Raw genomic sequence first — 25390 nt, forward strand, 5'->3', positions numbered from 1 at the left:
CAAACACATCGATTCTTTAATAAGTTATCCTTTAAAAAATAAAACATTATGGTTTATCTTTTCAGTGTCAAGGAGCCCTGGTGGTGTAATGGTTATGAATTGGGCTGCTAAGTACAAGCCAGCAGTTCACAACCACCAGGCACTCCGAAAGAGAAAGACGAGATTTTCTTCTACTCCCTGAAAGAGGTACAGTCTTGAAAACTCACAGGGATAGTTCTACCTGTCCTATAAGGTTGCTATGGGTCAGCATCAATTCCATGGTAGTGAGATTGGTTTTGGGTTTGGTTCCGGTGTCATATATTGTGGGATCCAGCCCCACATCCGGATGGGACCTAGGGGACAGTTGTGTAATTGAAGAGAAGAAACGAAGAGACATACAAAAGTTTTGGGGTGCTCACCTCCGTGGTATCAGGAACAAGGTGTGGGAGAGAGAGAAAATATATTCTTACATCAACTTATAGAGTCTCAGGCCTGCTAACCCCGCCCCCCCATTATATGTAACCACATAGGTAACAATGTGGGCGGTCCCTTAACCCTAGAGGTCCCTGAGTTGATTGGGGAAGTAACCTAACACCAGTGCTGGGGACAGGAAAGGGGGAATGACTGTCCCCCAAGCAGGGGGAGGAATTGTAGCATGTCTGCTCCCATAGATAAAGCTGCAGATAGTAATCAGCTATGTGTTTGTAATAGGTAACTTTAAGGTAGTACTATTATGGGAGGATATTGTTTATGGGTATTAATCTTAATTATGAAAATGTGATTGAGACTCATCTCTAACTTACAAGTGTGAAGGCCTCCTTCCACCCATAACTCTGGCCTGCCAGGCTTTTTAATTATAAAAATAAAGAATTTGTCCTCAGTTTCCCACAATGTATCAGAATTTAAGACAACCCAACCCAACACATTGCCTTGGATTCAATCCTGACCCGTGATGTGTTTCAGACTTTAACTGCTCCACAGAATTGTCCTGGCGGTAAGCTGTGTGGATGCAGGCCACCAGGCCTTTCTTCTGCAACACTTCTGCGTGGGATAGAACCACTAACTTTTGCCTGGTAGTCAAGAACACACCATTTGCACCACCCAGGCACCTAATTAAGATACTAGAGCTGATCTGTGTAATTGACGGAGGCAGGGGCGATCCGGGAAAGGGCCCTAAAACCTCACTACAGTGTATTATATTTATAATTAATTGTTAATTTTACAATTGGTTGGTCAATGTCTCTGTCACTCCCTAGATGTGGGCTATTGTGAGGGCACCCTTACAGTATACATCCGTCTTACTCTGTTCCCATCACCCAGCCCCGTGCCTGACATGTACTAAGCCTTCAGCAAACACCTACTTGGCTGAATGAATGACTTGGCTATAGGCTCCCTCCACTGCTCTCTAATCTCTCTTCTTCAAACCTAACTGACTGCCATCAAGTCAATGCTCTCATAGGCGCCCTGTAGGACAGGGTGGAACTGTCGCCCGCAAGTTTCTGAGCTGTAACTCTTAGTGGGAGTGGGAAGCCCTGTCTTCCTCCGGAAGAGAGGCTGGTGGTTTCGAACTTCTGACTTCAGCAGTCCAACGCGTAACCCCTAGGGCTCCTTGGCCTCATCCCCCTAGGCCTCTGTTTTCTCCTCCCTACCTCCCCGCGGTTGAAGCGAAGCGAGGGAGAAGCGATGAACGCTTAATAGGTCAGGAGGCGTTCCATAACGGTTTTATTCAGCGTTTAAAGCACTGGGCGTCGACAGGTGGCGCGCTCAGCCGCTCTGGTGCAAGGGGCAGGACTGGGGCGGGGCCAGGACTTGGGGCGGGGCCAGGACGCGGCGGGGGCGGGGCCAGCAGCTGCGGCACCGCGGGGCCTGTGCGGCCCAGGACGTCCCCGTCGCCTGCGGCCCCGCCTCCCAGGGCGGGACGTGCCCGGCGATTGGCGAGAGGGGTCTGGAGGCGGTCGCTATTGGCCGACTGCGCCGTCGGCCCGGCGGGCGGTGTCCGGACGCAGGTGCGGGTCGGAGCGGAGCTAGCGGCGCTGACGGGACGGGACGACCGGGCCGGGCCGGGACAGGGGCCGGGGAGAGCGGAGGGGCCTGCGCGGCCGCCCGGCCCGGCCGCAAAGCAAGTAAGCGGGGCTTGCAGAGAGATCCGGGGGTCGCCGGTCGGTGGGCCGGTCCCAGTTCGAGGCCCCCCCTACCTCCCAGCGCACGACGGCTCAGACCCACAGCCTCGGCCTTCCCGGGACGCGGAGGCCACCATCCAGTAGGGAGGTGCAGGGGAGGCTCAGCAGCTGGACACACAGTAGGCGCCACAGTGGAGCCTCGCTTTCCCCCTCTGTGAAACGGGTCGGAGGAGGCAGGAGGTGGCACGCAGGAGAGCTCCCGGCACACAGTAGGTGACCAGTCACAGTGACTGTTCCCTCCCAAAACTAGGCGGCTGATCGATACAGTGTCCCTCGGGCACGGAGACAGAGTGGCCGGAATTTCTAGTGTTTGCTCGTTCAACTCTCTAAAGAATCCCTGGTGGCACAGCGGTTAAGCGCCCAACTGCCCACCCAAAGGTTTGCGGAGGAAACCCTGGCGACCTACTCCTGTCAAGATTAGGCTTGGAAATCTTCCTGTAAAAACCACCACTGTGGAGTCCGGTAAAACTCCTGGAGCCCCTGGAAGGCCGGAATAGGGTTTCCAGGACTGTATATCTTTATGGGAGCAGACAGGCTCGGCTTTCTCCCTGGGAGCCGCTTACTGCTGAGTTTAAATAGCCACCTTGATGTTAGCAGCCCTGTGTGTGTGTGTGTGGGGGGGGGTTGAAGCCCTGTGGGGCAGTTGGAGTCTGTCCTGTAGGAGCCCTGGTACTGCAGCGGACTGCTGGCAGACTGTCAGTATGACACCCAATAATAATGTCCTCTAAAATCTGTCCCAGTGCAGAGTGCCAGTCACTTCCCCAGTTGTGCGGATGAGGACATGGAGGCTCAGAGAGGTCAAGTCTGTTGCCATGAGCCACACAGCAATTAAGCAGGACACCTGGGATGAGAATCTGGGCTGGGATATGGGGCTGGAGGAGCCATGCACACAGGAGCTGCTCGCTGGGGGGTGACGGACACAGAAGGGATGTCATGCTTTTAGTCTCTATTGGAAAGGAGTCCTGGTGACATAGGGGTTAAGCATTGGACTGCTAACCGCAAGGTCAGCAGTTTGAAACCACCAGTGTCTTCTCAGGAGAAAGATGGGGCTTTCTATTCCCATCAGGAGGTCCAGTCTTGGGAACCCCCAGGGGCAGTTCTACCTTGTCCTATGCTGTTGTTAGGTGCCATCGGGTTGGCTCTGCACCACAGTGACCCTATGGACAACAGCAGGAAACCCTGCCCAGGCCTGGGCCCTCCTCACAGTTGTTCTGAGGGCCTGAGCTCATCGATGCAGCCCCTGTGTCCGCCCATCGCATCGAGGGCCTTCCTCTTTTTTGCTGGCCTTCCACTTTACCAAACATGATGACCTTCTCTGGGGACCGGTCTCTTCTGACGATACGCCCACAGAACGTAAGATTAGATCTTGCCGTGCTTGCCTCTAAGGAGCACTCTGGCCTGACTTCTAGTCGTCTTTCGGTGTTCTGCTCCGGCACCCCCGTTCAAATGCAGTCCTGTCTTGGAGGGCCCCTGCGAGTCAGCTATGCAAAGAAAGGATGCCTGTTGGCCTTCTCTGAGGAGCCCCGGTGGCACAGTGGTGAAGTGCTTGACTGCTCACGGAAAGCTGGGTGGTTGAAACCCACCTCGTGGTACTGCCAAAGAAAGGTCTGGCAGTCTGCTGGAGTGAGGATGGCAGACTGCGGAACCCTGTAGGGCAGTTCTACTCTGCTCCTGGGGGTTTTCCAGGAGTCACAGATCAACTTGACAGCACACAACAGAGCACTTACTGAGCGTGACGGAGCCTTCTTAGTCCCTCCTGTAGCTCCCTGATAAAACCTGACGACAAGCAGGTAGGTGTGCCCATCTTACTATGTACTGACCTATAGGCTGGCCGCCTTCATGGCCCCCTTTTCCAGATGAGGAAACTGAGCCTCCAAGGGGGTAGCAGTGTGTTCGAAGCCACACTGGGGACCACTAGGGCCCTCTGAGCCTTCTTCCTCCAGTTCCTTCCCATGGAGAACAGGAGGCTGGGCAGGTGTGGAAAGGCTGTGGATCCCCAGTATCACCCCAGTGAGACTAGCTGAGAGAGGCCGAGCTTCGCAACCCACCTACTTTATCAGGTTCTTTGACAAAGGAAGAGGAAGAGGAAGGGGAGGAGGCAGCCCAGAGGAGCTAAGTGACATGTCCTGTCCCAGGGCACACAGCCTCCCAGTGGCAGAGCCAGGATGCAAGGAACTTTAGTCTCATGAGCCCCAGACTCAGTCACTGGACTGGCCCTTCCTCCCTGCGTGACCTTGAGCAAGTAGCTAACCTTCTCTAATTTCTGCACCGGTCAAATGGGGGCAGTTATGCCAGGGGACTTCAGACAGTTCACGGGAAAACTCCATTGTCTTTTAAAGCCCATGATGTGTTTGAAGCCCCCTCATAGGTTTGTGGTGTGAACTGTTGTTGTTGTTAGGTGCCATCGAGTCGGTTCCGATCCATAGCGACCCTGTGCACAACTAAAGGAAGCACTGCTGCTCTTGTACTGGCCATACCGTGGCTCCCATGCTTGCTCGAGCCCGTTGTTGCTGCCACCGTGTAAGCTCATCTCCCTGAGGGCCTTCCTCTGTCGCTGCCCCTCCACTTTACCAAGCACGATGCCCTTCTCCAGGGACTGGTCTCTCCTGACCACATGTCCAAAGTCTGTAAGGTGAAGGTTCCCCATGCTTGCCTCTAAGGAGCACTCTGATTATATTTTTTGAGATGGAAACTCAGTAAATCTCTCTCTATCACATGAGTTCTGGTCTCTAGGGACCATGGCCCAGGGAGCACCTGGTGGGGAGAGGCTAGGTGTCAGGGAGGGCAGCGGGGCAGGGTGCTCCCAGGCTGGGGACACTGTGAGGGGAGACTGGCCCCCAGCCAGGCCCCAGCCTGACTGGGAGGACTGTGTCTTCTCAAAGGGTTTTCCGACAAGCTAGAGAAAGATTACCATGTGGACTGGTCAGGGAACCCCAGAGGTCAGCATGGCATTTAGGGTGATGTTGGCCAGTGGGGGGCTGACCAGTGTTGTAAGAAGGCAGATGCACAGGTCCCCGTGCTGGAGAGGTGTGGCCCTTGATCTGCCCCAAGTGTTGTCATCTTCTCCCCTCCCCAAAGCTGTGTCCCCACCTAAAGCTCCCCCATCCTCCCGCCAACTGCGAACACCCTGTCTGTGCCCAGGTCTCTGCGCGTATAGGCTCTTAGCTCTCTTACTGTCACCTCGGGGACTGGTAGCCAGGGCCTGAGGCCAAAGGGCCTGACCCTCCTCTGTTCTTACACTGTGGGAAACAGAAGGATTTCTCCCAAGCTGTCTCCCCCAAATACATGCCAAACTCAGCTGCTTGCGAATGACTATGCACTTGGAGGTCATCAGGAGTAGATCAGGGGTCATTCTCCCTAAGAGCTATCAGCCATCTAGGGCAAGCAGTCACCACTGTTTATCCCACAACAAGTAGGGCCCACTCCTTTCTGATAAGGATAGTAGTTGTCTGTTTCCTTGTAGGAGACCCCAGAGAGGTCAAACCCGTCCAAGGATGACCAAGGTTAGGCTGCCATCCTAAATCTAGGATCCGCCCATCTTGTCACATGTATACCCCCAATCCCTCTTCTTCCTATTGCGTCTATTTCCCTAGACCATCCCCTCTCATTACTCTATTAACTATAGCACAGCCCCTTCCTGTGACGGATGTCCCCACCTGTAATTAGGAGGCTTGCATGTCCCCAGAGAATATAAAAGCCTGGGCTAGCATTAAAGACTCTCTCTCTTCCTCGACGTGGACCACCAAGCAGGGCTGAGATGAGCATGCTACCATGAATTGTGTCTGACTCCATTTATTTCTATATTTCTCTTCTATCTCTCATGCTCTCTATAACTTTACTGTGATCTTTACTTATTATCGCTGTACAATTGCACCTACCGGATCCGTAATGATGTGTTGGGGGCTGGCTTCCCCTGACATTACACGGAACGCCCATACCTGTCACTTTTGGGTAGATTCCAACTCATGGCAGCCCCAGGTGTAACAGCTCAGCGACCCCCTAGGGTATCCTTGGCTGGGATCACCATGGAAGCAGATTTGCCTGTCCTTTCTTCCGTGGCACCATCGGGTAGATTCAAACCATCAACCGCGAGGTTCAGACCAGTGGAACGCTGTGCAGCAGGGGAGGAGCTGAGAAACGGAGGCAGCAACTCTGTGGGACACATGTCAGGCTCTGAGGATGACAACCCACACAGTGCCTTCACAGGGGCCTGGAGGCACAGATGGGAAACACAGCAAGCCCTTTCAGGGGTGACCTGTGTCGGGCCCTGAGGACACTGCAGCCCAAGGGCCTGCAGGCCCTCCAGGAAAGTTACCGTTGAAGGGAACCGTACCAACAACGGTGTGGATTGCTACGTACCCAGGCCACTTAGCAAAGTACCCTGTGTGCCAAGAATCAAACCAAATCATTGGTGGTCGGTTCAATCAGGTTTGAGGCAGAAAACAACTGTACTTCATTGGGGCTGCTACACTGTGACCTTTCAGGCGACTGCCTGGCCTTTCTTCTGAGGTTCTGGGGTAGGATGGCACCGTCCGCTGTTCACTGACGAGTCGAGTGCTTATCTGATTGTGCTACTCCAGCGCAAGCACTCAGTAAACCACATTTTCCCTGTGGTTGTGGTCGTAATTTGCTGTTGAATCCACTCAGAGCACAGCAGCCTTCTGTTCAGTGCCCAGTTCTGCGACTGCCACACAACTGTTGCTGAGCTGGAGCCTGTCGTTGAAGTATCTGTGTCGATCGTCTCTCTGAGGGAGCCCCTCGCTTCCACCGCACCGCTCCTCTGCTGACCATGGGGGCCTTTCCTAGCAGTGGGGTGTCCAGGTCATAGCCAATAAGGTCTCTGTGTGGGTGTGGCCTTCTGAGGATTCTGGGAACTCATGTCTTCCTCCCTGGAGGTGGGTTTCACACACACACTCTCTCTCTGCTACACAGTCCTGTTGACAAGCCACATGGAACCTCACTGATGCTAGCCAGAGCCCTGGAGATGCTTTCACCACCACTGGATCCGCAAGACTTTCCACCCACTGGCCTGTGATCTTCCTGGATTCAGCACCATTGCGTGTGTTGCATGAGTGTGAAAAGGACTTTATAGACCAGAATCAGATATATGGGCTAATATCAGACTTATGGACTTGATCTGGACTGGGCCAGGATGTCTTTTTTCTTTCTTTCTTTCTTTTTTAGTGTGATTTCTTAGTATTCAATTACTCTTGGATCTAAAACTCTCTCTTACACACATGAGTGTCTCTGGATTTGTTTCTCTCGTCCACCCAGATGAACACGGCGTGGGGTCGTGTGCTAGCAGATTTCCCAGTGTGCATGTTCCTGTGAAGCCCCAGTGGCGTAGTGGTTATGGGCTGTACTTCTAACCACAAGGGCCGCAGTTTGAAACCACCAGCCTCTCTTTTGGAGAAAGCTGGGACTTTCGATGCCCATAAAAAGTTATAGTGCTGGAAACCACAGGGCAAATCTGCCCTGCCCTATAGGGCCGCTGTGAGTTGGCATCGACTCGAGGCCAGTGAGTTGGTATTTCTGTGACAGTAAAAGCAATGGTATGTTAGTCTGGGTAAATGAGGAAAACAAATCCACAGAAACTCATATGTATGAGAGAGTTTTCTATAAAGGGTAAGTGTACATTAAGAAAGCTTCCCAGCCTAGAGCTGTCCAAGCCCATAAGTCCCATTAGCTTATCTGTCCAACACCGATCTACAAAGTCCTTAATCTCACAAAACACATGCATTGATGCTGACTGCAGGAGGCAAGCCGAATCGGTGAGCATGTAAGCATCTCAGGGCTGGCAGGGGTCTCCACACAGCTGCTCCAGCACCCAGGGCTGCATCAGGGTAGGTCCATGTGGCTTCTCCTCAGGGATGACTTGCAGGAAATGAGCCTTGCCAGCTGAAGCAGGGAACTGTCTAAGACAGTTGCACCCTGGTCAGACCATCACAGAGCAAGAGACCCAAAAACCAGAAAGGTGAAGCTCACTGAGCCATCTCTCTCTCTCTCCGCCCTTCATTTAATCCCACATGTGCTTATCGGCTAGGTTGGCACAATAAACCTTAACTATCTCAAATGGTTACCACCCTGGGTGATGCTAACGGTTGGCACTGAACTGTTAACGTAAAGGCTTGCAGTTTGAACCCATCCAGTGGCAGCACCGCAGAGGAAAGGCCTGGCAGTCTGCATCCATAAAGACCGTGTGCTTGTTTTTAGGTGCTGTCGAGTGGGTTCCAGCTAGTGGGTTCCAACATCATACAAAACAAAAAATTCTCTAATTCAGAGCCGTGATCATGCTCTTTATGTTGTACAACCCTTATTGATGTCCTTTTCCATGTTATTCCACCGCCATTAACACAGACTCAATGCCTCCTAAGCGACAGCTCTTTCTCCTTCACCCACGTTAACTTACTGGTCAGCTTTGGTTTCTTTTTTTATTATTATTAGTTTTCTTGGTATAATATTCACACAGCATGCATTGCTTTTAAAGAATTGTGTACACATCATCACAATCCGTTCTAATGCTCCCTCCCCCTACACCAACTTTACTTGTTTGCTCCAAAATCCCCATCCCATCCCCTCCACCCTACCTCTCTGATCAACCATTGTATCCCTATTGTCTCTAGGCCACTCCTGTGCTTCGCCAAGGAGAAACCCAACAGAAACAATCAAACACAAAAACAATGAAACAGAAAAAAAGTGACAACAATGTAAAGATAAAAATTAAAAAGTAAGAAAGAAAAGACCAACTACGACATTTAAAAAAACCAGAGAGGAGATTTCTGCCCTAGAACAAGTGAGAAATATTTGAGCCTAGCTCAAATTCAGGTTGGGTCCAGGCGGGGGTCACCTGACCAAGTATCTTATGGTACCGTGGTTCAGTCCACCATGATCAAGTTTACCTTAATCTCTGTAGGGCAGTAAAGCTGTTCAAGTAAGTCCTCTGCCTGTGGCTAGAGGGGACCTACCAGAGGCTTCATCTGACTAGATTCTCTGCAGATGTGTTTGGGGCTCCCACTGCCTGCCATCGCCTTCTACAAATTGGATGCTCACAATTTAAGCTCTGGTACGTTTCCCTGCATCATAGTCGGATTCTGTTCTCGTCATCTTGGGATCGCACAGGCTGGTGTGCTTCTCCCATGTGGGCTTCGTTGATGCCTCGCTCAGATGGCTGCGTGTTTGGGTACAAGCCTTTCAGACCCCAGCCCGATTCTGATTGCTAGCTGGGCGCCATCTGCTCTCCTCACCACATTTGCTGGAGCTCCCTTATCTTCAGTGATCTCTTCACGGAGGCAGGTACTGAGCTGGACCATGTTACTAGAACTAACTCTTCTGGGATCAGGGCTCGAATGAAAGTGGGAGCCCAGAATCCATCTGCTTGTCCATAGATTAAGAATGACCAATTTACTTTGGCACTCCTATTATGACCAAAGCTAAAGCCAACAAGATGAACAACGATAACAACAACAAAAGGCGGAAAAACAAAAAGGATAAACATTGTCCATCATCCCCTTGGGGCATAAGGTGATTGCATTGTTAACATCAATAATTTATCTAATGACATAGATTTTAAGAGACCAGTGATAGGAGGAGGTTATTTAAGTATAGTCCAATTGGGAACGTCAATCTTTCGTAATTGATTGAGCTCTGCTTGCACTGATCATGGGGGTTGGTGCTAGGAGAAAATTTCCTGAATAGTTTCTTAAAACCTGTCATATTAATGCAGGGGGAGCACTGAGGTATTAAACACATGGTGGTTCTGGGTCTCCTTTCATTGGACACACACTAAGCAGGGGTCCCACTCAAGGTCCCATGATGGCCATTTCCAGTCGTGGGGTGGCCATCCTTTGTCTCCTCTCCCGTCAGAGGGTTTCATTCCTCAGTCCAAGAGTACAGGTGGTTTGGGGGTGAAGCCCAGTTCGTTCAGTCGGGCTTCCACGTTGAACCCGTCTGGTGTGGCCCTTAGAGGACATGTTCTCTGTAAGGCCAGCATCTTACATGATCCTCTTTCTGGCATTCTCTGTGTTCAGCCAGGACTAGCTGACGTCTGACATCAGCAGTGAGATCCCTTGTTCTACATCCTCTTCTGAATCCGACTCGAATTTCTCGTAGCTCCCTGTTCATGTACGGCTCCGACAAGTATTTGCAGCATCTTCAGCAAAAACGTTTCTTGCCTGTGATATTAGGGATATTGTTTGACAATGTCTGCATTTATTTATTTGGCAGAAATTTCTTTGGGATGGGCATGAATGGGGGTGTGTGTGTGTGTCAGAGATCTCTCCCAGTCGGGTGGTCAGGTAGCTGTGTCCCAACAACTTGGCATAGACAAGTGAGCGCTTCTAGTCTTGCATCTGTTGGTTGAAACCTCTCAATTGCTATCCCGACCGCTCTATCAATCCTGGATATGTGGGTAACTCGCAGCTATTTCCTTGCAGAGTTTGGGCTGATCCTTGGAACTGGGAAGAACAGACTCCCTTCTCCAAACATTTGCTGCAAGAGCCCAGCCCCTTTCCCACAGACCTCTGAGCCGGAAGTGACAGCTGCTGGCCCTGGGCCATATCTCAGGCTGCAGCCTTCCTCCCCGGCTGGGCTCTGCTTGGCTGGCTTTGCTTATCTGGGCTCAGAAGGCCTCTTGGGGCCAAGCAGGTTGCAGCTGAGGGGTCAGAGAGCATGGAACTGCTGCAAAATGTCCCAGTACAGAGAATTTGCCAACAGTGGTGCTGCCTGGCCCCCACTCTCAGGGGCCTCAGGCTGTGGCTGGGTGGGGAGGGGGAGAGGGGGACAGGGAGTCAGTGGGTTCCTGACTGGCCCTTTGAGTTTGGTTTCTGGCTCTCTGGGGGCTGCTGGGGTAGGGTGGAGGGGGCGGTGGTGGAGGGTTCTGAGTCATTGCTGCTGGAGATGGAGGCCAAAGGGCAGCCTTAGCCTCAAACCAAGCTTAGTCATGGACTCCATGGGCCTCGTGGTGCCACCCCAGTATGTGGCCCAGGTGACTTCCAGGGCCCCCTGGCTCCGCTCAACCCTCTGAGCTCCAAACCACACCCACGCACAGCGACCCCACGTGACAGAGTAGAACTTCTCCGTGGGGCTTTCTTGGCTAAAATCTTTGCCCAAGTAGATCACCAGGCCTTTCTCCCACGGTGCCTCTGGGTGGGTTCAAGCCACCAACCTTTCAATTAGTAATTGAGCGCAAGCCATTTGGGGCCACCCCCTCCCCCCACCCCACCTCGGTCCCAGAGCAGGGACATCTGGAGAGGTCTCTTCACCATGTGACACCTGCTCTGGGAACCAATTGGAAGCCTTCCTTCTGTCTCCCCGGCATGTGGGGGACAAAGAAAGGGATTCACCCTAGGTTTCCTTGTACAGGTCTGGCCCCTCTCAGGGCAACTGTGGACCCTGAGGCATGCCATGAGCAGCTGGTCTGGGGGACAGAGGCCACCCAGGTCCTTTCCAGACTGTGCCATTGGCTTGGTGGCCAAGGGTGCCTGAGGCCAGGAGCTCAGAGCCCTCCAAGAAGGTGACCATGGGAGTCACTGGGCCACGTTTCTAGCTGAGTTCTCATCTATTGCCCACCCCAGCTGGCAGGGTGCCCTCCGAGAGGCCCTGGTCAGCACTATGTGAATGTGCATCCTGGGGGGTGGAGTGGGAGGAGTACTTGGAGAGTTAGAGGCGCTGATCATGGTACCTACTGTGTGCTGGCTGGGTTGTGTGCCCCATTTTACAAAGCGAGTAACTGAGGCTCAGAGAAGTGAGTCCCCGCCCATGGGCCAGAGCTGCATTTGAACCCTGCTGTTTGGCTCATGAAAACCTTTCCGTTACCTTCCCCGCCAGCCTCTCCCCCGGCTCCCTGGACCATGGGCCTCGGGCCCTGAGGACGAGGCCCTCCCGGTGGCAATGACAACGGGAGACTGCTGCCACCTCCCCGGCTCCCTGTGCGACTGCTCCGGCAGCCCGGCCCTCACCAAGGTCGTGGAGTCCACAGGCCTCGGGCCACCCCAGTATGTGGCGCAGGTGACCTCCAGGGACGGCAGGCTCCTCTCGACTGTCATCCGAGCCTTGGACATACCGAGGTGAGTGGGGACAGGGCCTCCGCCCCCTTGGCTCTCTGGGCCCGTTGGTTTTCTCCCAGTCAGCCGGAAACGGTGAAAATGTCCTAGTGAAATCTGACCTCCTCTAACCCCACCCCAGGGAGAAGCTCCTTCAGCAGCAGCCCCAGGCCAGGTGCTAGGTGGCGGAAGTCAGGCACATCTGTCTCCCCTCTCCAACCTTCTTCGCATTTCTGACCCAGCCCTCCCTCCCATGGCACTTTCCCCTTCCCTGCTGAGCTCGATCATGTGGTGCAATGGCCCCACAGAAGTCACAGCCCATCCTCCCAGTTAGGAGGATTAAGGGGGAAGTGGCCCCCTTTCTTGTGTTTATGGTTCAGGATCAGAAATGACGCAGGAAAAAAAAAAAAGAAGTAAAGAAATGACTCAGGATACAGTTCTTTGGCCAGAACAACCTATTCTCTCCCCAGCTCTCAGTCTGGCCTCTGCCCAGCTCACCCAAGTGTTAAAAGACGCTTTAGCGCAGTGTTTCTCAACCTGTGGGTCGCGACCCCTCTGGGAGGGCTGAATGACCCTTTCACGGGAGTCGCCTGATTCATCACAGTAGCGAAATGACAGTGATGACGTAGCAACGAAAATAATTTTATACTTGGGGGTCACCACCACGTGAGGAACTGTATGAAAGGGTCGTGGCATCAGGAAGGTTGAGAACCACCACTTTTAGCGCCACCAATACATGCCCTGAGGCACCCTATTCCTCCAGCAAACTCCCTGCCCATAGGCCCTCAACTCTCTCCCTTCGTGGGCCAGGAGGCTCTCCGTGCCATCTCCTGCCTCTGTCCAAACCAGCGCATGCCATGGAGCCAGTGCCACGTTAGCAACCCTGCAGGCCCGAGAAGAACTTCCCCTGTGAGTTTCCAGGACTGTAAGTCTTTACAGGCATAGGAAGCCTCGTGTTTCTCCCACAGAGCCATTGGTGGTTTTGAACTGCTGACCTTGTGGTTAGCAGCCCAACATGTAACCTACTATGCCACCAGGGCTCCTTATGCGGCAGGCAGTAAGGCGGTAAAGGGAAATGAGTAAGGTGAGGGTAGGAATGTGCGCCACGCCATCTAGAAAGGGTACTGGTTCAAGACTCATCCCTCCCTAATCTTGCCTCATTAACGCAAGGAAAACATTTTATGGGCATGCCATCAATTCCTGGAGCCTGGTTTTTCACGAATGCCTTCAACACCATTTGAACTTCTTCCTTCCTTCCTTCCTTCCATTGGTTCTTGATCAGATACTAGCTCCTGACGGAGTTGAATGTTAACCAGTTCTTTGTAGTACAGTGGCCCTGTGTACTCCTTCCGTCGTTTGATGCTTCCTGCATCGTTCAGTGTAAGCAGGGCTATTTTACCCTTCAGTTTTCAGCTTGAAAAATTACCGAGCACGTTCTTGTGGGTTTCTAACTCGTCTTCACACCGTTCATGATAATACTCTGCTCTGCTTCCTCAAGGCGTCCTTTGAGAGCTTCTGCTCAGCTCTTTGACGTCACCATTTCTTCCATTTGTCTTAGCTCCTCTAAGATTGAGTCTCTTCTGACATCCATGCTGATCTTCTCCTTCCTGTCTTTTTAAGAACCTTTTGATTTCTTCGTGTATGATATTCTTAGTGTTGGCTCACAACTCTTCTGGTCTTCAGTCATTAGCATTCAGCTAATCAAATCTGTCCTTGAGATGGCATCTCGATCAGATGGGATGTCCTCAGTGTTATAATTTGGCTCCTGTGGACTTGTTTTAATCTTCTTTAGCTTCAACTTGACCTTGCATGTGAGCAATTGGTCTGTTCTGCTGCTGGGCCCCGACCGTGTTTGGAGTGAATGATGCTGAGCATCTCCATCAGCTCCTTCCACAGATGGAGTTGATCTGATACCATGCATCCAATCCAGTGAGATCCATGTTTATGTTGTTGGGGGGAAAAGAAAAGATAAACAAGGTATTTAAAATGACTACATTGTTGACTGTGCAAATTTCACTCATGCGATCCCTGGCATCTGCCGTCCAACTTCTGATCCTTCTTTGCTTCTGATGTCTGTGTTTCAGTCACCAGGAATTACCAGTGCCTCTCGGTGGCATGTCTGATGAATTTCCGCACCTTCTGGTTCCTCATCTCTCAGGCAGTGCTCCGCCACTACTGGGAAGATTTTTACCAGCCAGTCCTTTGGGAAGTCCACTGCCTGGTTCTCCTTCCTAGTCTCTTCTCAGCGGAACTTCTGTCCGCTGTGGGTGACTCGAGTCAGCAGCCTCCAGTTAAACATTAGCTGGAGCCCCTGAGTGATGCACACGGTTAACGCCCCAGAGGGGATGCAGAAGAAAGACCACAGACCCTGGGGAGCCCAGTTCTACCCTGACCCTCCGGGGAGGGGGGTGCGTCAGGAGGCAAGAGTCATGGGATGGTAGGCCGTTTGGCTCTGGGTTCACAGACAGAGTAAGTGCACCCCTAAGCCTGACTCTGTTCCGCTTCCACCTCCAGGGCTCCCCAGGACCAAGGCCAAGCTCAGGACCTTTCCCCAGGGTTCTCGCCCCCCGCCCCCCACTTGGTCTATGGAACAGGGGCTCCTTTTGAGGAGGCGGGGGAGGAGCCCCACCACCACCACCCCTGGGCAGGCTGTGTGATACTGTGGGAGTGGGCAGCAGCCCAGGCCTGAGAGGAGCCAGGCAGGAAGGCCTGGGAATGTGAAATGGGGAGAAAAGAATCGAATCGCGCACACGCCCCCCCCCCTCCGCCCTTGGCCTTGGGCTCCCAGCGGAAGCTGGCATTATCTACATAACAGCTGTCTAGCTTAGTCTCCTCTGTGTCTTCCTCAAGCTCAATTTCTGAGCAGAAAACTCTGGAAAACAATGACTCATGGACTCTGGGGCCCCCAAAGCCACACCCCTTCCTCCCTGAGCTGCCCAAGGGAGGCTGGCCTAGAAGCATTCCCAGAAAGCCTTTCTGCTGAGGCTCTGGGTTTATCCTCCCGTATGTGTGTGTGTGTATGTGTGTGTGTGTGTGTGTGTGTGTGTGTGTGGTGGGGGTGGGGGTGTGTGTGCTGTGGGTTTATCCTCCCCAGTGTGTGTGTGTGTGTGTGTGTGTGTGTGTGTGGTGTGTGTGTGTGTGTGTGGTGTGTGTGTGGTGGGGGTGGGGGTGTGTGTGCTGTGGGTTCTGCCCCCTCCACACAGCTTTCCCTGGCCTCGTTGCCTTCAGGTGCAGCTAGATCCAGGGTCTCCCATAACATGTTTAAGACTCTGCCTTCCCTGTCTGCACTTTCCTGGCTTGGCTGACTCCACGTGGGGACCAGGTGATGCCACGGCTCCGGACTGACATCTGCTGCCCGAGGCCAGCAGTGCTGCTGTCTCAGGAGGGAGGGAAAAAAAAGAGTTTCTGGAATGGATTCCCAGCAGTCAGATTGCATCACAAAGTCTGCCATCCTGAGACCAGGGCGTGTGGTTTTGTGATTGGCTGGGTCTGCGGTCACTAGGGGAGTCATCAGCTCTGCCACAGTCCTTGGGGGACAGGGGGTGGGGTGCTGCCCGGGGTGTGAAGTGGAAAAGATGGTAGTGAGTGCTGAGCGGGCAGGTGTAACCTGTGCTCACCGCAGGCCTCAGGAGCCACCCCAGGGGACCTGGTGATGGGGTGCAGTGGACGCTATGGAGGTAGGCGAGGCTGACCTCCTCTGGCTCCCCAATGGCCACGAGGCAAGTGTCAGACAGGCCCCCCTACGTTCTATCCTCCACGGTCCAGCCTCCGTTACCTCTTCTGACCTCAGCCGATCCTCCCACGGCACAAAACAGTGGTGCTGGTTCCACACTGCACTGCAGGGGCCCCGTCGAACTCACAGCCCACAACACTCACAATCAGGGCAGCTAACAGGCCACCACAAGTCAGCATCAGCAAACAGTCAGGACGCAGCCATTGGTCTGCCCAGCCAGGAGCAAGTCTCTCTCCGGCTCTCAGTCTCTCAGCCACGGGGTCCCGTGGTCTCCGGCCTGCCCCTCAGTCCCACAGCTCCATAGTCTGGGGCCAGAGGAGGAGAAGGTGGCCCCTGAGCCACAGTCTCTGGAGCCCGAGATCTCGGTGGCCTCCCCACCGCAGACAGGGATGTCGGACGTGCTCTTGCAAGGTCCCAGGTCCGAGGGGTTTCTCTCTGCTGCTGCAAAGATGTCTCATCCTGACATCCTGGGGCATGGGGGATGGGATGGGGGAACCGACCGGTCCCCTCTCTCACGCTTGTTTGCCTTGTCCCACCCAGTCATTTGGTGGGAGTTCAGAGATTTGAAGAGCCAAATGGAGAAATCTCACTCCCCCCACAAGGAACGTACCCCTCCCCCTGGAGGAGTCTTGGATGGCTTCCCGAAAGAGAGGACATTTGGAGTTTGGACATTGAAGGTCGAGTAGGAGCTTGCTAAGAGGCAGCCCGGGGAGCCGCCAAGCCTGGTGTCCAGCACGCGGTCAAGCAGGTGTACACGGGAAGCCCAGTGGTTGCTCACGTGTCCTCTGTCTGTGTCCAGCGATGGCCCCTTCTGCCGGATCTGCCACGAGGGGGCCAACGGGGAGAGCCTGCTGTCGCCGTGCGGCTGCGCTGGCACACTGGGCGCCGTGCACAAGAGCTGCCTGGAGAGGTGGCTGTCGTCGTCCAACACCAGCTACTGTGAGCTGTGTCATACAGAGTTTGCAGTGGAGAAGCGGCCGCGGCCCCTCACCGAGGTACCCTGGGGAGCTTGAGGGGGTGAGTTGAGGGGTGAGAAGCTGGGCTCAGGAACCTTGGCGGCTCTTGTGGGACAGGGAAGCCACTTCTCTACAGGGGGGTGGGGGTGTCCTGTTGATGGGGTACCTGTGCACCCCTGTGTTAAACACAGGGATGCGGCTGCCACCTAGACAGTGGGGGCTGGTGCCCAAGAAGCTCACAGCCTGTTGGAAAAGAGGCAGCCGGCAGCCAGAGCAGTAGTACTGTGAGGGAAAGAGTCAGGGGCTATGGGGAGCCCCTGTGGGACTGGAGGCAACTTAACTTGGGGGCTTAGCCAAGGCCATGCTGAGGCCTGAGGGGTGAGAAGGGGCCAGCCTTGCTGCCAGGGCCTGGAGGAAGGTCCAGCTAATTCTCTAGAAGGATCCTGGTGTGACAGTCAGGGCCAGGGCAGCACTGGTTCCCTCATTCTGGGCCCCTGGCTGCTCCACAGGACACCCCGGTCAGAGGAAGATACAGCCCCCAGGCCCCACACCCTCACACTGGGCCCCAAACTCCAGGCACATGCCTTCCTCTGGGCCTTTGCCCTTGTTCTTCCTGCAGTCTGGAACACAGCCGCCTTGTGGTCATCTCCCATGCCACTTCCTGGGCAAGGCTGTCCCCTCTCTGACAATTGTCCCACTTTGTACCTTGCCCAAGTAGTATGGGAGTCCTGGGAAGCCAAGGACCCTCCCTAGCTCTCTTCACAGCTGGGAAAAGAGGGGAAGGAGAAAGAGGGACACGGAGGGGGAGGGGAGAGGAGGCAGGGACGAGGAGAAACAGGTGCCCAGACAGGGCAGGCCCTGGGCTTGTCTGTGGAAGGAACAGTGGTTTCCAGAGCCCCAGGCAGGACAGCACGTGCCTGGGTGTCGGGAGAGGCCCAGGGCCGGGAGGCACCGCTTGGCCCCTTCTCCTCCTCTCTCTGCCCAGTGGCTGAAGGACCCCGGGCCCCGGACGGAGAAGCGGACTCTGTGCTGTGACATGGCGTGCTTCCTGTTCATCACGCCGCTGGCGGCCGTCTCGGGCTGGCTGTGCCTGCGTGGAGCCCAGGACCACCTCCGGCTGCACAGCCGGCTGGAGGCCGTGGGGCTCATCGCCCTCACCGTAGCTCTTTTTACCATCTACGTCCTCTGGACGCTGGTGAGTGCCCATGGCCACAGGACTGGATAAAGGGCACCCCATGGGGGGCCTGAGCGGGGGTCAGAGAAAAAGGGGTGCACACCCAGGGGTCTGCTCGAACACGGCCCTCGGAACCAGCTCTCCCCACAGAGGCGCTGCTCTCTGGCCCTAGCCACCCAGAATGGGTCAGAGCAAGCCGAGGGGTTGCCACTTTTCAGCCAGCCCCAGAGTAGACACCAGGGTCAGCGTGGGGTCGATGGGACACTCGGTATTGATCCTTCTCTGCACATATCCTATCTAAGACCAAGACCCCAGGTGTGTCCCAGGGCGACCTCAGAGAGGCTACGGCTCGACCCCAGGCCACCGCACGCCAGCCAGGCTCACCCAGTGCCAATAAAAGTGGCGGTCATGCTCTGCTGTAGTCTGTTACTGTGCAGGGACCCTGGGGACAGGTTCGCAATACGGTGAGAATGCACCACGGTGGGAGACACACCGAGTGAGCGCTTGCTGCTAGAAAAACACTGCCGATAGCCCAGCACAGGCTCGGCTGTGCGTGTGGGGGGCAGAGCGGGGGGAGTCGAGGTGTGCCTGTATATCCCCTGTGGGAATACACCCCCCCCTCACAAACACCCCATTCCCGCCCATATGCACGAGCCACGTGTGAGGGCGTCAAGGCGTTAGTGGGGAAATCACATGAAAAAAGATCATGAAGTTTTCCCATGAAATTTTGAAGCCCTCGTGGGTGCGGATGTGTGTGTGTGTGTGATGTATGGTGCGTGTGTGGTGTGTATTGGGATTGGTTCGTGTGCGGGGGGGGGTGTTGGAGTTAGTGGTGTGTGAGTGGTGTGCGGTGTGTGAGTGGGGTATGCGCGTGCGAGGTGTGCGTAGGGTATGTGCCGTGTAATGCAGTTACATGGAAGCACAGGGGCTTGCTCGCCCTCCGCCGTCCTATGTCCAAACCTCCGCCCAGCGCCTCTCGCCCGGACCGCACGGCATCGGCTGAAGCGCTCTCTGTGGGCGGCATGGATGCTTGCCGAGGCGTGTCCTGCTTCCCTGTGCGTTTGCTGCGAGCAGCTGTGCAGATGGTTCTTTCTTGGTAAAAGGGTCTGGACCCCCCAACTCCCTCCCCACTCACAGCTGAGGACCAGGAGAGAACAGGGGACTCCTGCTCCCCTGCCCTGGAGGGCGAGGGAGGGGCATGTGCAGATCCCAGCTTGATCTGGGCCCCAGCACATGCCCACGGGCCCTGCTTTCTTTCAGTCACTGTGCACTTGCCCACTGCCCGCAGGTCTCCTTCCGCTACCATTGCCAGCTGTACTCCGAGTGGAGAAAGACCAACCAGAAAGTCCACCTGAAGCTCCGTAACACCGAGGGCTTCCAGGGCACCCCGCATTCCCCACTGGCAGCTGGACTCCTGAAGAAGGTGGCCGAGGAGACACCCGTATGACAGGCGGGCGGCAGGCAAGGGCCCTGCAGCAAGAGGCCAGCGGCAGCTGGGGACACCCTGGCGTTGGCAAGGACGGAGCCGCCTGCCCAGTCTCGCAGGGCCAGAACGCTTCCTTGGCCCAGAGCTGCGATGCGGAGCCTCTGCTGGGGTGGTCTGATGGGACCACGTGGCCCTCTTTTTGCACAGGCAAAGGACAGAGGGATGTGGCTTCAAGCTTCACGTAGAGCGAGCCCCCGTTTCCTCTGGCAGCCATAGCTGAGGAGCCGGCAAGTTCCAGCAAGCTTCTCGCGCTTTTCTGCCCCTGGCGAACTTGCTCCCCTGGCGTCCTTGACCTATGAAGTTGCACCCTCTTCTCCCAAGCGCACCCCGAGTGAATAAAGGGAGCCACTGCTCATCTGTAGTATCAGTGATGTTTCTGAACCCAGCCGCAAAGTGAGGGGCCCCGGAGCTGGGGAGGTGGGGGCTCAGGAAATACACCCCGCTGGCTGACAGGCCAGCTGGAGGGATCTGGGCGGACACCGGGAGAGGTGAGTGTCCTTTTGACAAGCCTGTCATGGTGGCCATGTGTCCATTTAACCCCAGAAACCCCCGAGTGACAGAGAATGGCCCCAGAGGGTTTCCTGCTGGCAACACATTGAGCCCACCGGCTGCCCTGCGGGAGGAAGATGAGGCTGCCTGCCTTGGAGCCCGGGGAGCGCAGGGGACCACCTCTCCTCTCCCCTCCGGACCTGTCACTGAGCTAGGAGGGACTCCAAGGCCGGTGGCCTTGTTGGCAGCCTCAGTGGAGCAGGCGCCAGGTCTTTCTCCCACGGAGCCTCTGAGCAGGTTCCACTGTTCCACTGGCAACCTTTCAGCCCGCAGCTGAGCGCTGATCTGCTGTGATACCAGGACTCCCGGACAAAAGGGAGCAGGGTGACATCATGCGACCTTGACGACCTAAAGGAGGGCATGCAAAAGAGTCCCTGGGAAAATCCCATTTCCTTTCATTCCCCGGTCCCAGGAGCTGCTGGAAGTCTGCTCTGCCTCAGAGCCCAAGGCTCGGGCATCCACCCGGCTTCAGATACTGCCCCTCCATCCAGGCCTGAGCCGCCAAGGGCAGCAGCCCTCTGGCTCATGACCCCCAGGAGAGGCGGGGGAAGGGGGTTACAGATGAGAAGCCTGAGGCCCACAGCTGGAGGCAGGGGACATGGGGCTGGAGTGGACCTTGCTCCTGCACACTAACACCCACCCTCCCCCCCTTCTCCTCCACCTCCTCAGGTCTCTGTAAATGCTGCCGGCCTGCAGGCTGGGGTCTGTGTCCCCGAAAGATGGGTTCTGGTGTTAACCCCATTTGCAGATGAGGCTTGGCAGGTGGGGCCCACCCCACTCAACCACGGTTGCTCAGCTCTGATGGGCCCCGGACGGTGATAGGATCTGTCCTGTGGCCACTCTGGTGATCTGAGGTTTTATTTTTATTTTTTCCCCCGCTGTTTCCTGTTTTACTTTGACAATATTTCTCTGCAGCTTCTAAGAACTGAATCTACTCTCATCTAAGCAAAGAAGGACGAAGCATTAAAGGTACAGTTGTGGCCCCCTGGCCATCCCTCCCCGGTCCCCAGCGGGGCCCACTGTGGGATGCTAAGATCCCTCCATCCTTGTTCTAATATGTATGTGTGGTCAGTGTCTGAGTCGAAACCCAGCTGAGGTGACCCTATAAGGTGACCAGATGTCCCTATTTTTAAAAATTTTTTTCCTGCATCCTGCAGTCCCGATTTTTTGGAAAGAATGCACGACAAGCTAGGGTAGACGGTTTTCGGCTGCCATGTGGCTATTTCGCCAGGATCTGAGTTTTATCAATGGTGCCCCGCTTTACCAATGTGAAAATCTGGCCACTTTACCCTAGGACGGAACACCCCCTGCTCCTGCGCCTCCTGTGTGACCCTGGGCGGCCTTGAGCCTGCTTTCAAGGTCACTGTGTGCTCCTTGTGGTGGTCTCTGTCTTCTGCAGGCCCTCCCCCCTACTTAGCCTCCTGCCTGGACAGGTGGGAGGGAGGGAGCCAGCCTGCCAGAGAGTGGAGGGATTAGCCTGGCAGAGGGATCATCCCTGAGGCTGGAAGCTGCCTGGCACATGGGGAGGAGCAGCATGGCGGGCCACTGGGGCAGAGAAGAGGTGAGGTGACAGGGCCATGCAGGAATACGACCGACCACAGGAACACACCCAAGGCGCTGGCACTGGGCCCCCTTGAACCCTCACTCCCGACACAGGCCAGCACCTCCCTCCCCTCGGGTGGCCTCAGTGCTGATGTGAAGAGGGGCCAGAGTTGGCTGCCCCAGAGAGGGCGCCACTTCCCAGGCAAATCCCTTTTGCTTTCCTTCTCTCTGGAGAGAGCTTTGGTTGGGCATCAGGTCATCTTTGTCTCCACATGTCAAAATCAACCAGGAAGACAACGCAGAAGGCTGGTGCAAATGATTTGCACTTAGCTATACTTAACCTCAAGGTTAGAAGTTCAAACCCGAGAGGCGCCACAAGAGGAAAGGCCTGCTGGTCTACTTCCCTGACAATTACAAGCCCAGAGAACCCTAAAAGGCAGTTGTGCTCTGTCACACGGGGTCACCAGCCATCGAAATGCCCTCGGCAGGTGGATTGCTTTTGGTTTTGAGCCCGCGAAAACGGTGCTCCAGGTTAGGCGCTCAACGAAGAGCCAAAAGGCTGATGGTTTGATCCCACCAGAAGCTCCTCAGAAGAAAGGCCTGGCTACTTCAGGAAACTGGACACCGCACAGGGTCACCATTGGTCAGGACACCACCCCCTTGTCAGTAGCATTAGGTTCTCGTAGTGAGGTGGGGTTTTTTTTGCCTTTCCAATAACCTACTTAGAGCTATTTAGTAGTTGTCAGTGTGTAAGGAACCAGGGGGGCCTAGTGGGTCAGGAATTAGGCTGCTCACTCAAAAGTCTGCAATTCAAACCCACCGGCCACTCCTGCGGAGAAAGGTAACGCTTTCCGCTCTGCCCTACAGGGCTGCTCTGAGTCGGAATCGACGCGGTGGCCGTGGCTGTGATGGAGAGCGAAAATCTACACATCTTTCGAAGAAGACAAAAGAGGAGGAGGTGTCAACTTAAAGGAACGTGAAAATAATCAGGATCTGGCAAAAACCAGGAACCTGGGCAGCATTGAGTTGGATTGACCAGCCTGTGGGCGTCTAGCCTGGATCCATGCCTCCTTTCCAGTCATGCCCACTGGGGACCAAGGATCAGATGTGGCTCTGCTTGGCATCCACATTCTCCCCCAGTCCTTCCTATGAACTGGAAAAGGTGTAGGTGCTTTGTGTCCATGGGCCCTTTCAGTCTGGGAACGAATACCCTAAGGCCAGTGCATTCCTCTTGAGTCTTTTCTGACTCTCCATGACCCTCTAGACCAGAGTGGGACAGTCACATAGGATTCTCAAGACCGTGAATCTGTACAGTGAAGACAATGGAAAGTGCCTTGGATGGCCCAAAGACCAAACATCCGTCTTGGAAGCAGTCCAGGTAGAATGCGCCCTAGAGGCAATGGATGGCAAGACATCCTCTCATGTACTTTGGACACGTCAGAAGAGGCCAGTCTGGGGGAAGCAGAAAGGCAGTGAAAAAGAAGGCCTTCAACCAGATGATGGACACAGTGCTGAAACCATGGGCTCAAACATGAGAGCCCTTGTGAGGATCATTCTGTGGGACCCAGGGTCCCTGTGAGTCAGAACGGGTTCAATGTCACTGAATGACAACAAACTTTGAGGGGAGTGGGCTGCCACCTCTAAGGGAAAGAGAAGTAACCCAGGCAGGCCGCTCAAGAAGGAAAGGTTGGTGTGGGCAGGCTATTTTTTTTTTAGTAGATTTGATGAGAAGAGATCAATTCTGTGAAGCAGGTGAATTCAGGGGTACATTGGAAGAGAGGGTGGGGTTCCAGTCTCCATGTCCAGCGACTGGGTGTCTTCCCTAGGCCTAGACTCCCCAAGGAGCCCTGAGGCTCACATTGTTAAGTGATTGGCTACTCACCACCAGCCTGGCAGTCTGGTTTCTAAAGGTCAAAACCAACCAACCACCCACCCACCCACCCAACCAACCAACCAACCAACCAGGTGCCTGGCAAGTCAACCAACCAACCAGGTGCCTGGCAAGTCAATCCTGACTCATGGTGACCTCACTGTGTCAGGATAGACCCGTCCTTCAGAGAGTTTTTCAGCCTGTGACCATTTGGAAGCCAATTGCCAGGGTCTCTTCTTAGGACCCTCTAAAACCAAACTCACAGCTGTGGAGTGGATTCTGACTCACGGCAGCGACCCTATAGTGTGGGGGGAGGTCAGCTCCTCCCTGGAGGTAGACTGCTGTCTGGCCACACCACAGGGGTGGGCCTGCTCCCTGCTGCTAGAGACAATGGATTACTTCTCTCTGAAGCTTGCAACTATTAGCTTGGTTCCTGTAGGTGGGGTTTACACCCTACTGATAATGGTTCCTATGGAGATCCAGCGAACTGGTCAATGTTAAGCTGCCACCCTGCCTCTAGGATCCGCCCATCTTGTCAAATGTATACTCCCCCCCAATCCCTCCTCTTCCCATTGTATGTCCCTAGACTACCCCCTCTCCTGGCTGTATAACCGATAGTACAGCCCCTTCCTGTGATGCACATCTACCTGTAATTAGTGGGCTTGCACGCCCCCTAAAGGTATATAGACCTGGGTTAGCAATAGAGAGCTCACTTCCTCTTGCCCCCTCGCTCCTGCTCTTTTCCCCCTGTCCTCTCCCGTCCTCTACTGTCCTCTGTTCCCTTTCCCCTTGCCCTCCTTCCCTTCCCCCTCTCTCCACGTGGACCACCAAGCGGGCCTGAGGTGAGCAATGCTACCATGTAATGTGTCTGACTGCATTATTGTAATGCCTCTCCTATCGCTCTCGATGACTTTAATATACTATTTATATATCTCAACCGAACAATTGTGCTTACTGAACCCATGGGTAGTGGTGGGGGGCTGCCCTCCCAATCCTAGTACACTATAGGAGAGAGTGAAACGGCCACTGGGTTTCTGAGACCAGAACTCGTTATGTGAGCAGAGAGCCTCATCTTTCTCTTAGGGAGCATCTGGTGCAGCCCAGTGCATAGCCCGCTATGCCACCAGGGGTCTGGTGGTCCCTGCTTGGGGGGGGGGGCGGTTGTTGTGTGCAATATTCAATGAGCAGCTAAGTGCTTAACCTCCCCTTCCATACAGGCATGGAAAAACCCACAAGGTCTCTAGGAGACGATGAGAGTGAGGTTTCCTTTGAGTGGATCCCAAACCTGGGTCAGAATCATTAGGCTGAAGTAAGGGTATGGTGGGAGAGTGGCACAACCAGAACCTGAGACATAGTCAGTTAGTGGATGAAAGAGAGGAAGCCCCTGTGAGTTTCCCAGAGTTTAACTCTTTATGGGAGAAGAAAACCCCGCCTTTCTCCGGAGGAGCAACTGGTGGTTTCAAACTGTGGACCTTGCCGATTGCAGCCCCAAAGGATAACAGCACCACTAAGTCTCACCAGCCACTCCCGGGGGGCAGGGCTGGGGGGCGGCGCGACATGAGGCTTTATGCTCTCTTAAAGATTCACAGCCTCCGAAACCCACAGGGACAGGTCCACTCAGCGCTATAGGTTCCGTATGAGTCGGAATGGACTCTGGCCGGAGTCCGAGCTGTTTGGGGTTTGGTACTGAGTAGGCGCTTTTCACACCAGCTCCATTTCCTGCATCACCCAGGTTCTGCAGCCGGCACACGACTACTTCCTTTACGTTCTAGTAAACTTCCCACAAGTCCCTGGGTGGTGGACACGGTCCACAGGCGTGGCTGCCAACCCCAAGATGGGAAGTTCGAGTCCACCAGAACCTCCTCATTAGAAAGGTTCGGC

The 25390-nt window shown here is 54.7% G+C and overlaps 1 protein-coding gene across 1 annotated transcript; it reads left to right on the forward strand.

The window, feature by feature from the left end:
- Positions 1 to 1960: 1960 nt before the first annotated feature.
- On the forward strand, positions 1961 to 19909 carry MARCHF2 (membrane associated ring-CH-type finger 2). Its single transcript, XM_075546260.1, has 5 exons — positions 1961 to 2102; positions 11985 to 12223; positions 16732 to 16927; positions 17874 to 18083; positions 19351 to 19909. Exons 2-5 carry the CDS (start codon positions 12048 to 12050, stop codon positions 19507 to 19509), a joined length of 741 nt encoding a protein of 246 aa, XP_075402375.1. The 5' UTR covers positions 1961 to 2102; positions 11985 to 12047; the 3' UTR covers positions 19510 to 19909.
- Positions 19910 to 25390: the final 5481 nt, after the last annotated feature.

This window comes from Tenrec ecaudatus, chromosome 1 (assembly GCF_050624435.1).
Source record: "Tenrec ecaudatus isolate mTenEca1 chromosome 1, mTenEca1.hap1, whole genome shotgun sequence".
NCBI classification, from domain to species: Eukaryota; Metazoa; Chordata; class Mammalia; order Afrosoricida; family Tenrecidae; genus Tenrec; species Tenrec ecaudatus.

Excerpts from the sequence above, each read along its gene's own strand:
- MARCHF2 (XM_075546260.1), top strand. The coding sequence starts at position 12,048 with ATGACAACGGGAGACTGCTGCCACCTCCCCGGCTCCCTGTGCGACTGC. Across the intron at positions 12,224-16,731 it reads CGAGCCTTGGACATACCGAG|CGATGGCCCCTTCTGCCGGA; the intron begins GTGAGTGGGGAC and ends GTCTGTGTCCAG. Across the intron at positions 16,928-17,873 it reads GGCCGCGGCCCCTCACCGAG|TGGCTGAAGGACCCCGGGCC; the intron begins GTACCCTGGGGA and ends CTCTCTGCCCAG.